General features: G+C 40.4%; 1 protein-coding gene across 1 annotated transcript in view; it reads left to right on the top strand.

Annotated features, from left to right (window-relative positions):
* LOC103177620 (serine/threonine-protein phosphatase 2B catalytic subunit alpha isoform) overlaps window positions 1-9402 on the top strand; it is a gene marked incomplete at its 5' end in the record, with an annotated part of 123867 nt that extends 114465 nt beyond the window's left edge. Inside the window, 2 exons of the mRNA XM_042344241.1 lie at window positions 5705-5734; window positions 7756-9402. Coding sequence (XP_042200175.1) covers window positions 5705-5734; window positions 7756-7937 — 212 coding nt within the window. The remainder of the gene's footprint in view (window positions 1-5704; window positions 5735-7755) is intronic.
* Window positions 9403-15146: the final 5744 nt, after the last annotated feature.

The raw sequence follows: 15146 nt of genomic DNA, 5'->3' as shown, positions 1-15146 counted from the left end.
GTTAATGAAGTGGATGTTAATTTTCCAGATGCGTGCAGCATGATGTCCTTAAAGGGATCATGTCCAAATTCTTAAAGGGAAAAATAAGATTCACAGCAAAATGTAAATTAGTTGTACTTCTGGCTCAGACACTGGGGCTCAGAGAGCAGCTCTGTGATAACATTGGAGACCAGGTCCTTTTAGGTTCTAAACACTGATCTGAGCTGTCAGTGATCTTTGAAATCTTTGATGGCTAGTCGCTTTTGTATACCGAATATGAAATTCACCAATAGGTCTGAATTGCACTGAATTGTAAAATCACTTGCTAGACCAGTAAGATACTAAATTTTCAATCACTGATAGCTCTGAATCATTACTGAGGGCTAGAAAGGAGACACAGTGCATGCTGGTCTGACAAAGCTGCCCCCTGATGGACCCATCACTGGCATCACCTGAGTGGATCTTCCTGAAGATGCAAAAATGTGATTAAAATACAAATTTCTCTTTTTGGACAGAGTTCTCAATTTGGCTTGTCGAATATCTAAATGAGGGGAATGCTAACCCCCAAACTAATATTCCCCTTTAAGAATGCAAATTGCCACTTCTAATGGTTATTGCCAGTGATGGCTCAGGTTCCAACTGGTGCCTCTCACTCCCTGGTCAGTTTCTCAAACCTTGGAGAATGTAACCTAAGAAGTTTTTCTTTTCCCCTTTTGCCTCTTGCCATTTCTGTGACATTGCTGGAAATGACTGGTACTGTGTAAACGGCAGGTTTGTTGCAGCCATTTCCTACTGACTGGAAATAAAAAATTCCATTCATGAATTTTGTTTTTAAATTAGATGAAGCCCCGAATGATATGAACCACAATCCGTTTTTATTGAGGAGGGGTGAGGGGGAGCTCCAATGTACTTTTTTTTATTTTGAAGAATTTGTAAATGCTTTTTCTCTCCAGAAGAAATATATGGAAATTCAAGAGTTGCAGTATTTTGGAAAAGCAACTTTGATGAATGCTGCCATTTCTTACAGTGGTGTGTTTGAGTGTTTTGAATGGAGAAGTTCCCAATCAGTTCTGATTTAGGCTCCTACTTGTTGACTGAACGACTGTAATGATAACTGAATAGATTCTGAATGACTGAATTTTAATAAAATGCTCATGTAGTTAATGAAAGGTAATATCAGTCAATGAAAGAAAGAGGAAGAGCTATTTGACAACATTCTGATTTGTTATACTTTATTTAACCCATCAAATGTCTTTATATATGCATTATCTACAAATTTAGAAATTGCTGCTAAATAGTAAGTGACAGTAGATATTCACTGTAGTTTTTTTACTCTGGGGAATCTTCAGTTGTGCCACAGAATGCAGTCTTTCATTTAACTTTCACTTAGTTGATCCACTTGTATGTAGTTGTATGTATGAATTCACGGTTTGATAAGTCAACTATATGAGGCAGCCTCCAAGACTAATCTGAATTCTGCATGTGGTCGTTATCCAACCACATATTGTACTCTTATCAATAACAAAACCTTTTCCTCAACTGTCAAGTTGTATTGTCGCCTACTTAGCTAAAATATATTGTCTTTCTATTATATATGTGAACTGGGTACTGTGTGTGAAACGGGGCTGCTTGTTGACACCCTGCTGAACTTCCTCCCTGCTTCACTCTTTCCAATATTCTATTTGCTTTCTGATATACTCTTTCTCTCTCCCTTCTATCCAGACGAATCAGGTACTCGCTTCATTCACTCATGTGCCTTTGTATGTCAGTGTTCTATGTGCTGGTGCTAACTTACACATGCTATTAACATTCACCCATGCAAACTGACACACCAGCACAGGATATCTCCAAAAACATTTTTAGTACGTGGAAAAATCCCATAATGAATACTAGGAAAGCCACCTCCTCAACAGGGGAAAGATGGATTTCCTGGCAGCTCACAGATGTTAAGTTGTGCAGTTGTGGTATCTGATATTGTCTTTAACTTAGTCTTTTAACCTTTTTTTAAAAAAATGTTTAATTACTCCTTGTGTTAGTTTGCTCCTTTTATTTTGATATGTAAGGCAGAATGCAGACCCTGTAGCTCATGTGTTCATGGTAGTTAAGGAAATTGGGTGTATGTTGGGCCAGACAACTATATATATTGTGACTAGCCCAGTGCTAGCAATGCCCATCCATTTTAATATAAACCCTCAGTACTTTTTTATATAAATATGGACGATCAGACCTTGTGCTCTTTAACTGGTCCCATACCAGAGTGAAGACACACCATTCCCAAGCTATGTCACCGTTCAGTATATGCTGTATTTGATGGAATATAAGAGGTACATACAGACATGTATGTGTGTTGTACTCTGCTTTTGTTGTATATGATTCCTCAGTGATTTCCTCAAATATTGTCATGTGGCAGCACTGCAGTATCTCAGGAAACCACTGAGAGACTGTATAATGAGAGCAAGAAACCAACTAATCAACCAAACCCAGTCACCCATTCACATCATTGAAAAGGAAAATGGATTAAAGAAATCTCCTGACAGAGAACCTGTTAAACCAGGACAAACAACAACCAACCGCACAGCCTTCAATGGCAATCCACGATCAGAAAGAGGAAAGGGGAATAGAGAGCAATTAATCCTAAAGTTCAAGTCAAATAGTTCAGATCATTTAGGAAAGAGAAAGATCAGTTTTTTTAAAAAAGAGAAAAAAAGCCACATAATCTGAACAAACTAAACCTTGCCAAAAACCTTCTGAATTATATTTTTAACACAGAAAAATTTTGCAGCTGGATTTAGGTGGATGCTCAGGTAAATTCCTTGAATAAGTGCTTCCTCCATTTTGCAAATACACAGCAGCAAACTCCAATACCATTTATAAATTGATAACAGGATTTTGCTACATTGATAGATTTAAAACCAATGCATTGCTACAGTCAAATCTTAGAAATCCACTGTTTCTTTGATTGTCCTACAGATAGATGTGGATTTAGCTCAGTGAAAATATCTAAGACATGGAAAGGTGAAAGGCTACTGTTCTTGACTGTGCTAACACTGTTTCAGAGTGTTCAGTTTTGACTCAATACTTTGTAATTAACAGTAGCTTTGAGGCAGGGTTTCAACATTTTACAGGTTCTATCCAAGCCAGCTAGCTTCAACTCCTGGAAAATCTCTTCACCATTTGCTGCTCTCCCCCCCAGCCCATTACACCCTCTCGTACACATTACCTCTTGTTGAAGTATAGAGCAATGGATATTGGCTGCTTTTCAATTCCTCACACACATGCTCAGTCCTCAGATGTGAGCTTGGAAGGTGAGTTTTAGCAGGTTATGTGTCTGTAGAGCAACACACTCAGTCAGGCTTGATCCTGTTCTCATCCATGTCCACAAAAACAAGGAGCACTGCAAGAACAGAAAAGACTCTTACAATTTGTCTGTCAGGCTTGCTTTACATATGCCCCCCACCCCACCATATCCACTTCATTATCAAACCCTGCCCAATTTCCTCATGAAACTGTCCACACTATCCACCTTCCCCATATTAAGTCCCCTCTACTGCAGTTACCTTTGAATCTGTATTTACATTCAATGTTGGTGAGTTTGTGAACCTCTTGAACATGGTAATCGAGACAAGCTTATTTATAACGTGCATCTGTACCTATCCCACGGGCATAAGTGGGAAGTAATTTTTCTGTTTGCTGGCATTACTAGTCATTTCTTTGTGTCCTCAAGTGGAAGTAGAACCATTTCAGCTGTTTTCACTGGTGTTACGAGGGTGGGATGCCAGGGGTACCGAGGGGTGTGCTGGGGAGCTGGAGCCCTGTGGTGGGAAGGAGGGCTGAGGAGCAATCGCTGAGGCAGAGGCCACAAGACAACGACACGGGGGGGGGCTGCCAATAGGCCATCGGTGGGGGGTGGTGGAGGCATTGCTGAGTTCTCTTCATGTATTTTCTTAAAGAAAGTGTTGAGGCAAGAAGATTGTGATTGTGCGTGTGGTGATTGGTAGTTTCAGAACGTAGTGGAATGGGTCCAGCTAGGGAGAGAAATGTAGTGAGAGTTTGAGATAGTGGGACTGTATAATGAGAAGATCTGGATGAAAAAGTTAGGGTAAGCAATAGCTGCTTTGAGAAGTGTGTGATATTTGTTTTATGGTATCTGTGACCAGTCTGGGTATGATAACTGACTGACTAACTACTGGTGCGTTTCCATTCTCTGTAACTTATTTACACCTGAACCATTCAGAAATCATGAACTTTTCACACTTTCAGAAAAAAGTTACAATATTGAATCCTGCTGTCGATGGGAATTTTTGTGCTGCTGGAAAATACCCATAGTTGATCAGCAGCATCCGGAAGATATAGTAAACTAACAAAACAGTGAGATTCTGTTAATTGAATACTTAATTTGACAGTGAAATCATTCAATAAACTGAGCTATTCGTTTAACTCGTCTCCCGGAGCTTGACACGCACAGTCTCCGACCACACGGAACCGGAAAATGCTCCCCTACACAAACCAGCTGAGTCCTCACTCGTGCGACCAATTACCAGTGACATCCTGGGGACTGAGGCGAGGGGAGGGAACAGAGAAGAGGATGCCAGCGATGTTCATGCAGTACTGTAGAAGCAGTGATTTGGGACTATGTGCTTATCCAGACTCAGGTGGCTAATGGTCACGGGGAAAATTATTCAATAATCCGGTATTCAATTAACAGAACCATATTCTTAAATTAATCGTGCAAATGGTTTGCAATTTCTCATTTCTATTCAATAAATCAAACTATTTAATTATTCAATATTCAATTAATCGAATTTCACTAATAATCCTTATATTTCATATGATATGGTGCCTTATCACATGGTTATATAACTTTCATCTGGGTGTCTGAGCGTGGTGAGTCTGACAGATTGTGTGCCCTGTGGGTCTGCTGCTCTAAAGCTATTGCAGTGAAGAAGTGAGCATCTAACTGTGAATCACACTGGGTTACGATGCTAACCTGCAGCTGTGTCTTTTGAGCAATCACAGCAGCTTCTAGTGTTATACCCATGATTGTTGTCAGATCACTCCAAGTTAGGTTACCATTTCAGTAAGAAATTTTGAATGCATACTCCACAATTCGGCTACACGTTCTTGTTCTTTGACAAATGTGAAAGGTCCATGATCAATGCAACATATGCAAGTGAACTATGAATGTCTTTCACCCGAGTGAGAGAACATTACTAATGCACTGCACCATCTCACATCCAGTATTCTTACGATACATCATTTGGCTGTGGAGTGCAGATTTTCCTGAAAAAGTGAGAATTTACACAGTTGAATGATTTATCATAATATAGATTGAGAAATTGGAATTCATAATCCTTGAATTGTGTTTGACATTCATTTGCAACTTATTTTCCATCAGATACTTTAAACTTGTTGTGAATTGATCGATCCAATAACACGCGCACACACATATACACACACACAGACTCTCTCTTTCTCACACACGCATAAAGTAAGCACCACAGATTATTCTGCTCAGTGATCAGTCTTTGTTTCCTCCCTCCATATAATCTGATTGTGTGTTGTCTTTTGTGAAAGTGTTGTCCTAGTTTCTCATCTCCACATAAGAGTACTAAAGCTTGTATTAGAGTTGCTGCAGTTGCTATTTTTGCTACTCATTGACTGTTAAGACTGTAAAATTCTCAGCTCAACTTTCTCATCCATTTTGCAACCCTTTTCTTCTCTTCAGCAACTATTGAGGCTATTGAGGCTGATGAAGGTAATATTTTGGACAGTCCCCTTTCTGTTTGTTGTACAACTGATAGGGGCTGTGCTGGGTTTATACATATATATATATATTCCGTAACTTGTATACAATGTGCGGGTGTTGGGCTAACAAGCAGTTGTCTAGCACTCCTTAACACTGTCATAATATTAACCACGTTGAGGTGTGCTTGCTTTCAATGGATTTATCCTTTTGCAGTTGTGTTCTTTGTTCTTGCCAAACCACCTGTGTCTTCTGGCTGAACTGCACTGTAATATTTAGTCAGAGTTGGGCTTTACTTTTTCAAGGCCAACTGTAGTAATTTTTGTTAATCTTTCAAAATTGGCTGAAATGCTAAGCAAGAGCAAACCCAACTGCTGATTAAATAGTGGTTCTACGACTACTATTTATGCTCAATTTAAACTTTTCTCCTAACAAACTCCGATCCACAGTCCGCATCAGTGGTGGAAATTAATTTTTTTGCTTTTTTTTGTGACTTCGTGGCTTTGCCGTGTGTTGTGTTCATTACTCTCTGTGTGAATTACAGTGTTATCCTTTTGTCTGACCAGCAGCCGCAGCAGTAATTGGATTACTTTGTTGCACATGATGAATGATGCCTGAATCACCAGCTCCTTTCGCTGGGAGGTCTCCAAAATGTTACTAACTAAAAAGAGATGTGCAGTGGGACCTTTTTACAATGAAGTCGAATTGAGCTAACATTTCTGTTTGTTTGATTAATAAAAAGACATGAAATGTGACTAATAGAATAAGTGCTCCTATCTAGAAAGTGTTTGATCTACCATTTATTAAATCTCTAGTCTAAATTTTGAAAGCATTTATTCGACTTAGTTTCAGGATTACAATCTAAAATAAACAGTGACATTAACATTGTACAACACGTTGACCTGATATTATAACCAAAAATGTGAACGTGTTCCCTGTAACTGGCAGTGAACATGTGATTTAATTACTAAGAATTGCTGGATTCCATTGCAAGGAAATGGACATTATAAATGTCGTTTTATTATAAAAAGGTCTACTATAGCAATTAAAACAAGACTGATGTTAACATTAAGTTTGTTTGCTGCATGTCTTCTGGAGTAGACAAATGGAATGGTTAAGGTTCATTGTGGCTGTATTGAACATTCCTAGTGCCAAGTAAGGACCTGCATGAAGGGTCTCTTCAGAGATAGATTAACAGATGAAGTAGACTTTCCCTCAGCTCTGAGTACAGAATGTCCTTTACAGATCCTTTTAGATGAGAAATTCAATTTGCCATTAAGTGGGGTCGGGGGGTGGGGAGGAGACTACATTTCAACTTAATCACATGAAGTAAACATAAAATTATTGGAGGGGAGATTAGAGTTCGGTTTAAAACCAGCCATTGGGGAAGTGCTAAGCAAATATACATGTTCAAAGAGAAAAGAGATAAAAGTAACTAAGAGAGTCAATCTAGACTTCAGTCCTAACAGAGTGACAGAGCTCTTGAGTGAACTACAAGACAACCCACTGAGCCGGTTTTGGTGTCTGCCATTAAAGAGGATTGCGGACTCTAAGCTCGGGCTTTGAGAAAGAAAAAGAAGAATATAGTCATTGCTTGAACAATCCAGGCACATGCTCTTAATCCATGTAGCAGTATAATCGCTTGCCTCTGATGCATATCCATTCGTGTCAACAGAACTGAACTAAAATCGATCAGAAGTGTGCTTAGGTAACTAGTATGTGATGTCTTTCTCCCAATTAGATATCCACTTTTCTCATTATATAGAATATTTTCTGTAGAGGGGTGGATTATCTGCTTACGAGTCCAGTGGGTCAATGTTTGAATTGAGAAGTTAATATACAAACCTGCCCAGAAATTGTGAATGCATACGCCACAATGTGCTAACCAAAAACCTGTATTGAGTGTCAAACGTATTGCTTTAAAAAAAGGCACGATTTGCCTGACTGTGTTTCATTTTTCTCTTCTCTCACTGCCCCCTCCCATCCCCGTCTCTCTTCCCTTCTGTTCACATCGTACTGAAACCTCCATTCAGCTATCCGAGGTTTCTCGCCTCAACATAGGATCAGCAGCTTTGAAGAAGCTAAAGGTCTGGATCGTATCAACGAGAGGATGCCCCCTCGCAGAGATGGCATGCCCAGTGATGGCAGCCTGAACTCCATCAACAAGGCAGTCTCCACAGAGACTAATGGCACTGACAGCAGTAACATTCAGTGATCCTTTGCAGTTTCCAGTTCCAAGGCATGATTGTATTGTTGCCACATAAGCGGTTTGACATTCTTGCCTCTGATTACTGCTGCATGCTCTGGGAGCCACGTGTTGGACGACAGATTACAGTAACAGAGTGATAGTCAGAAATTGTATTGTGATTGTTGACAGTTGAGTTACCTCAGATGGATTATGCCTTTGGTGCTTCTAGACAAGCAAAAGTTAATGCTGGTTAAATATTACACATTAGATGAATCAAAACATTTTCCTTTTGCATTGAGGGAACTTACAGATCTGTTTTGAAAGGCCTTTACTATACTGGATATGGGAACTTTGTCTAGTAAACTCTTTACTCTTCTAGTGTATGTTTACGATTGCAGCACTAAAAGTTTGACATATTTTAAAAAAAAATGAAATTATGAGGTTGTACAAACTAAATAATAGCTGAGATATGGACTATTTATTAACAACATTTTTTGCTACTCTGGTAAGAGAGATGAAACAAATTAGGCAGTCTTAAAAAAGTTGAAAAATCATTAAAATGCCAAAAATCTAATTTGGTTTTGTACAAATTATGCTTACCTCAGGTTTATTTAGTGTGCTTGGTTGCTACCAGTTATGTATTTACAGTTAGCTTACTCACTTGGTAGTCGATAGCCTTTCCAAAAACAAATTATAACTGGAAATTTATTTATAACATTTATCATTCATTTTACTATTCTACTTCATTCGCATTGACTTGGTTGTGGCTTGCTGGAATTGTATATTAATGAGTGACGCATTTTTTTAAATTTTATTTTATCTATGAAAAACAAGACATACCATATAAAATGCAGTGGATAGCATCTGTAGTCTGTAAAACTGGCCTATGCATGTTTTTTTTCCAATTTACGGCTGTACTAGCCTATATGGGACTGTAATGCGCTTAGTGATCTGACATATACTGGAAATGTAATGTATACTGGCATACTTTATATTCACTGTATGAAATTGCTTAATGCCTTTTGAATTTTTGTAATGAAAAAAAACCTTGAAATTACTCAGACAGGGAGTGGAACCTTAGAAAAGTTTTTTAAGTACATAAGTGCAAACTTAGAAGGTTAGCATGTTTAGCAGACATTGTGGAATTAAAATCGACTTGTGGGTACATGTAAAACGCTAGATGCATGATACTGTTTATGTCACAATGGTTGTCTTTTTTTTGTTCTGTTCCGTGCCACAAAACATTTAGTGTATTTTCACCTCTTTGCTGTGTATATCAGTTACGGGTTTGATACTATGGTTAAAAACTGGTCCATAATGGAAGCTCCATTGATCTTTTTTTAACAACTGTAAATGTGCCCAAGTAATTCACTACAACCTGAATGCCTTGCCTTTGTAATTTGACCTCTGAAATGTCAGCAGTTTAAGCATGCACTTGTAACAATGAGGAAGTATTTTATATTACTATTTCAATAAAACATGCATGAACTTACTGGTGTCTGTTTGTGTGCTTTCGCAGTTTCATTGTGCTTTTGTTTGAATTTGACTTAAATCACTTTCCAAATCTAACAATGTAAAATACCCATGAACTAATGAGGATTTGCAGTGAGCTCCCAGATATGGTATAACTCTATACCCAATTAATCACATTAAAACAAGTTCAAACAGCAGGAGACTATTGGACCATCTAGCCAACCCTTCTGACTTCCCACAAGTTGATAATCTGCGCCTTTCACATCAGGCCTTTCTCAAAGTGCTTCACAGGATAAAGTGTAGTGGCTGTGTATTTTATGGGTGAACGTGGCAGCAAACTTGCACACAGCAATGTCCCATGAATGAATGACCAGTTTTATTTGGGGGATTGTTGGACAGGTCACAGGGAGAAACTCCCTTCTCTTTTCAAGTAGTGCCATTGGATCTTTAACATCCATCTGAAGAGGCACAGTTTAATATCACATCTGAAGGGCAGCACTCCCACTATGCAGCACTTTCCCAGTACTGTGTTGGAGTGTCAGCATAGACTATGAGTTCCAAGTCCTGATGTGGGGCTTGTACCTACACCTTCTGACTCAGAGGCAATAATAATAATAATCCTTGCCTTTGATATAGCGTCTTATCATGTCTTCAAGATGTCTCAAAGCGCTTCACAGAATATACTGTAAACTGAATTGACTATATTTTGTGGGTGAGCACTCTTAAGATTTCTTTGATGTACCTAATTTAGCACCCTAAGCATGTGATGGTTATTATAAAACACTTCCAAAATGTAGAAAATGAAATAAAATAGCTGTGAAATTATAGACTTGTCAATATCTAGAGACTCAGAAGTTAACTGACCGTGAGGTAGAAAGCCACTAAGTGGTTAGAAGATAAATCAAATCATTAAGTACATAATTGGTTCTCAAATATGTATTGTTAAATAGGGTCATTGTGGTGCATAATTGAAATTGGTAGATTAATAAAAGATGCATTTGGTATGAATACAACTCATTATTGGGTAAATTAACCAATAAATCTGTCTGCTCTCTATTTCGTTTAAGGAGAAGGACAAGGATTCTGTTTAAACGTGTGGCATCATAGTAAACCATTTCCACTAAAGTGCTAAACATTCTACTTAGTGTTTCAAAACATTTTATACCTTTTCCAATAAAATTATTACATTATTCTTCTCCCTTTGTGTGCAGAATTTAGTTCTGTTCACATTCAGATATGGTGGTCCACTGTAACAATATACTTGTCCCTACTACTGTAAAGCACTCACATTATTCTACGTGAAGTGTGCTATACAAATGCAAATTATTATTCAATGCTATATCTATCAATACCTTTTTTGAAGAAGAAACCTTTGTAGAGGATAAAGTGGAGATGATGGCTGCAGTCACATTGGAACCAAAAGAGTGTGATACCAACCAGGTGAATGAAGGAAGAGAGGTAATCGAGGAAGATTGAGTGATCATCTGTGTCAAAAGCAACAAAGAGGTCAAGAAGGCAGAGAGAGAGTATGTAATTATGACTTTGATAAAGACTGTCTAAATTCTGTGGGCAGGGCAGGGCGAAAGCTGGATTGGAGGGGCTCGAGCAGGGGAAAGGTGTTTGTGGAGTTGATTGGAAAAAAACATTCCAAGACTTTCAAATAGGAAGGACAGATTGGTAATGGGTTAATAATTTAGGGTTTGGAGCTAATCCAGGGTAGGTTTTCATGGGGGAGGTGGGCCTGATGATGGCAGTTTTGAAGGGGACATGGACAGAGCCAGAAGAGAGGGTCATGTTGAATATATCTGCCAGTGGGTAAGAGAGATGGAGAATTGGGGAATGGGGGGCTGATGGCAGAAAGGTGGAGAATGGAGGGGGCTGACTTAGCTACACCCCTCAGCCACACTGACTGCCCCATCTCCCATTTCTGCCACAATGCCCACTGGTCCTAGCTCCCAGAGGCAAACCTCTCCTCCCTCATCCCACCCTCCCTGCCAATCCTCCCACTTATCCTGCACATTCCTGTCAACTGTCCCCTCTGCATTTCCCTACACAATGTCTGCTCCCTTTCCAACAAAGTCCTCACCATCCAAGACCTCATTGTTGATGGAAACATTAATATGCTTGCTCTCACAAAAACCTGGATCACCCCAGGTGATACCTTCCCCCTGACTGAGGCCACACCACCCGGTGGCCTTCCATCATATCCTACAAACCAACTGCCTGTCCCCTTAGTGCTCCGGATCCTTCCCCGACTTTGAGCACCTTACCCTCTACCTTCCCTCCAAACTTTCCCTTAAAATTCTCCTCATTTAGCACCTCCTAAATCCTTCCCCACCTTCCTCTCTGACATCTCCACCCTTCTCTGCCTCTGTTCCGACACCTCCTCATCTTGGGAAACTTTAATCTCGACATCACCCCTTCTAGCTCTACTTCCTCTGACTTCTCCTCCCTCCTCTCTTCTCACATCATCTCTGCCACCCACGTCCATGGCCACCAGCTTCATCTGGTGATAACCTGGGGCCTCAGTGTCTCGGACCTCAGCATCACCAATAAAGCCATCTCGGACCATTACTTCATTTCCCTTAACTCCTTAATCCCTTTCCCCACCGCCACCCAACCCACCTCCATATCCTACCACCTTGGGAAAAAAATCTTCCCACCCTTCCCTCTCCATTGCCCTGAGTCATCTGAACTCCTCCCACTCTGCGCTACCTCCCACAATGACTCTCCTGCACAACTTCCTCTCCGCCACCCTTGATGCCCTTGCCCCTCTCACCTCCTGAACTGCCGACTACTCACGCAATTCACCCTGGTACACCAGCTACCTCCGCTCCCTCAAGGCATAGGTGCATGTTACCGCACCCACCTGGCTCAAATCTAAACTAAAGGTCCATTGTCAGATGTGTCTGGACTACATCGAGAGCTACCATTCTGCCCTCACCTCTGCTAAATTGTCCTTCTACGCCAAGATAATCTCCAAGGACAACCCCAGGCTCCTCTTCACCACAAACCGGCTCCTCTGTCCACTCTCTAATGCATCACCCATCCTTTCCTCCAACTCCAACTGCAAGGAGATGCTGGACTCCTTCAAGTCCAAAAACAAGGAGATCCATTCACTGTCTCTGCCCTTTCTACCGCTATCCATTTCCCCAAACACTCCACCGACCTTTCTCTTCGACGGTGCCTTTGGTCACCCTCCCTGCTCTCCACCCCTCCTGATCACAACCCCCAGCGAGGGTCCAAATCCCTGACTGTCCAGCTCCTTGGGACGTCGTCCCGATGTGAAATGCCTATACAAATCTAATTTGTTGTTGTTGGAGGCAGAGTACATTGTGGCTTTGAAGGGAGAAATAGATAGGTATATGAAAGATAGAGGTTTGAAACAACTTGGCGATAAAGCAGTGGGATTAAATGAACAGTTTGCTCTGGGAGGCAGTGCTCTCGCTGGGCTGGATGGCCTTCTTCTGTGCTGTAAATTTCTATCATTCTATCAGCTCGTGGCACATAAACAAGGACAGAGAGCTGAGTGAGAAACGGGGTCTGCTCAATAATTCGTTTGCAAGAAAAACTTCAATAACTAGAGTTTACAGTTAATCCTGTAAGGAACTTTTGAGATATCCTCCCAATCTGAAAGGTGTCATATCAAATGCAAAGATTTGGATGTCTGCCTGACTTAGTTGCTGTGGGGGTGTGGAGGATAACAAGCTTCTCTTGGACCTGAACTGGTTCTAAGATGATATGCTTCTTAACAGAATGTAGGAATCAAATCAACCCCCTGTGGCAGTGTTGGTTGTTCGGTTCGTGAACCAAGTAGGTCTGCAGTAATAATAATAATCCTTGCATTTGATATAGCGCCTTATCACATCTTCAAGATGTCTCAATGTATTGTATAGCTTCACAGAATATACTGCAAGTGAATTACCCATAAATTTTGTGGACAAAATGCGGCAGCCAATTGCACACGGCAGTGTCCCGCAAACAGTCGTTGATTGAGTGACCAATTTATTATTATTATTATTTTTGAAGGAATTATTATCCCAAGAAAAATGATCTGCCAATTGACTAACAACCGGGTTCCTACTTATTGCTAGGTAAACAGAAGGGTGTGGCATAAGGAAACTTGCCAAACGTTTCGCCCTGCCGGCAAAGGAACCCAGATCTCTCGCTTGTGAGGTGAGTGTTCTAACCACTAAGCTACAGTACTCAGGCACTGCTAGTGACCGGCCAGCCAGCCTGCCTCAGGGGTAGGAATTGGAGGGGCAGATCAGTACCTGGGGTTAAGGATATGCACATTCCATTTCAATACACAGGAATTTCCAAGTGTACGTAGGATGCATGGAATTCTCATTTTGCTTTGGATATTCTTAAGCTTTATCTTATCCTTACTCTTAAGGTTTCTGCAAGTCAGACACCTGGCTGACCAAAATATAAATAAAATGAATAATAATAATATAATAGAATATAAATAAAATAAAACTTCAGGTTTTGGACACCAGATGATCAAGCTCACAGAGGCCAACTTATTTAACAATTTATTAACAGTACAGTGGAAGCCACTTAAGCCGGACACATCGGGGACAGGCAGTTTGTCTGGTATACGCGGAGTCCGAGGTTAACCAAAGTTCTCTTACCTCTTCCCTCCCATTGACATTTCCATTGGACCAATTAGTGGCGACCCCAAGGTGATTGAATACCTGGAGTCCTCCATCCATTCACAAGTGGCTCCAGCAATCGATCACAATTTAACTCCTCCCATTCCCTCCCTTGATTCTGCCCCATTCCTCTGTACCTTCATTGAGCCTCTTGTGAATGGCTGGAGTTCTCTGTCAATCAGTCGCAATTTGATTCCTCCCATCTCCATCCCAGCGCCACCTCGAGACAGAGTAAGTTAGATGCAGCGATGACCAGCACGGCATTTTGTCTGGATTAACCGACATCCATGATTAGCTGGTATACTTAAAATAGCTGGGAATACAAATGAATCTGGACCGGGCGTTTTATCTGATTTACCCGGCGTCCGTGATTAACTAGTGTCCGTCTTAAATAGCTTCCACTGTATTTCAAAGATATAGAAAAGGCACATTTACCTGCTCTGGAGAACAGAGATACAGTTGCTTGAGAGCTCTTATCTTCACAGTTTTATTCTAAAAACAACAGCTGTAGCAGGCTACAATTATTTGATAATCCTTGCATTTGATATAGCACCTTACCATGTCTTTGAGATGTCTCAAAGTGCTTCACAGAATACACTGTATAGTGAATTGACTATAATGTGGGCGAAAAGCGGCAGCCAATTGCGCACAGCAGTGTCCCACAAATAGTCTTGGATTGAGTGACCAAATTATTAGTATAATTTTTGGAGGGTTTATTACCCCGGGAAACGAGATCTGCCAATCAACTAACAACCAGGTTCCTTCTAACTGCTAGGCAACATTTCACTCTGCTTGGGAATTGAACCCAGGTCTTCTCATTTGCGATGCGAGTCCTCTAAAGGACTCCATTTCGTGATTTCCATTATAATCACAATGCATAGTGGTATAATATCATAGTGGTCAATTTAAGGTTTCATTGGTCGATTATGGGACATTGCTGTGTCTAAATTGACTGCTGTTTTTACCTACAACAAAAATACAGTCACAACACTTTATAGTAAATGTTGTGTAGCAATTTGCGATGTCCTCCCAATGTAATAGCTGCTGTATCAAATGCACAGATTATTAGGATTATCACAATTCTAATCCCTTCTATTTTATTTCACTA

This window comes from Callorhinchus milii, unplaced genomic scaffold (assembly GCF_018977255.1).
Source record: "Callorhinchus milii isolate IMCB2004 unplaced genomic scaffold, IMCB_Cmil_1.0 Scaffold1, whole genome shotgun sequence".
In the NCBI taxonomy this organism is placed as follows: domain Eukaryota; kingdom Metazoa; phylum Chordata; class Chondrichthyes; order Chimaeriformes; family Callorhinchidae; genus Callorhinchus; species Callorhinchus milii.
Note: the sequence above shows the minus strand (reverse complement) of the source record. Positions and strands in the feature narration are given on the sequence as shown.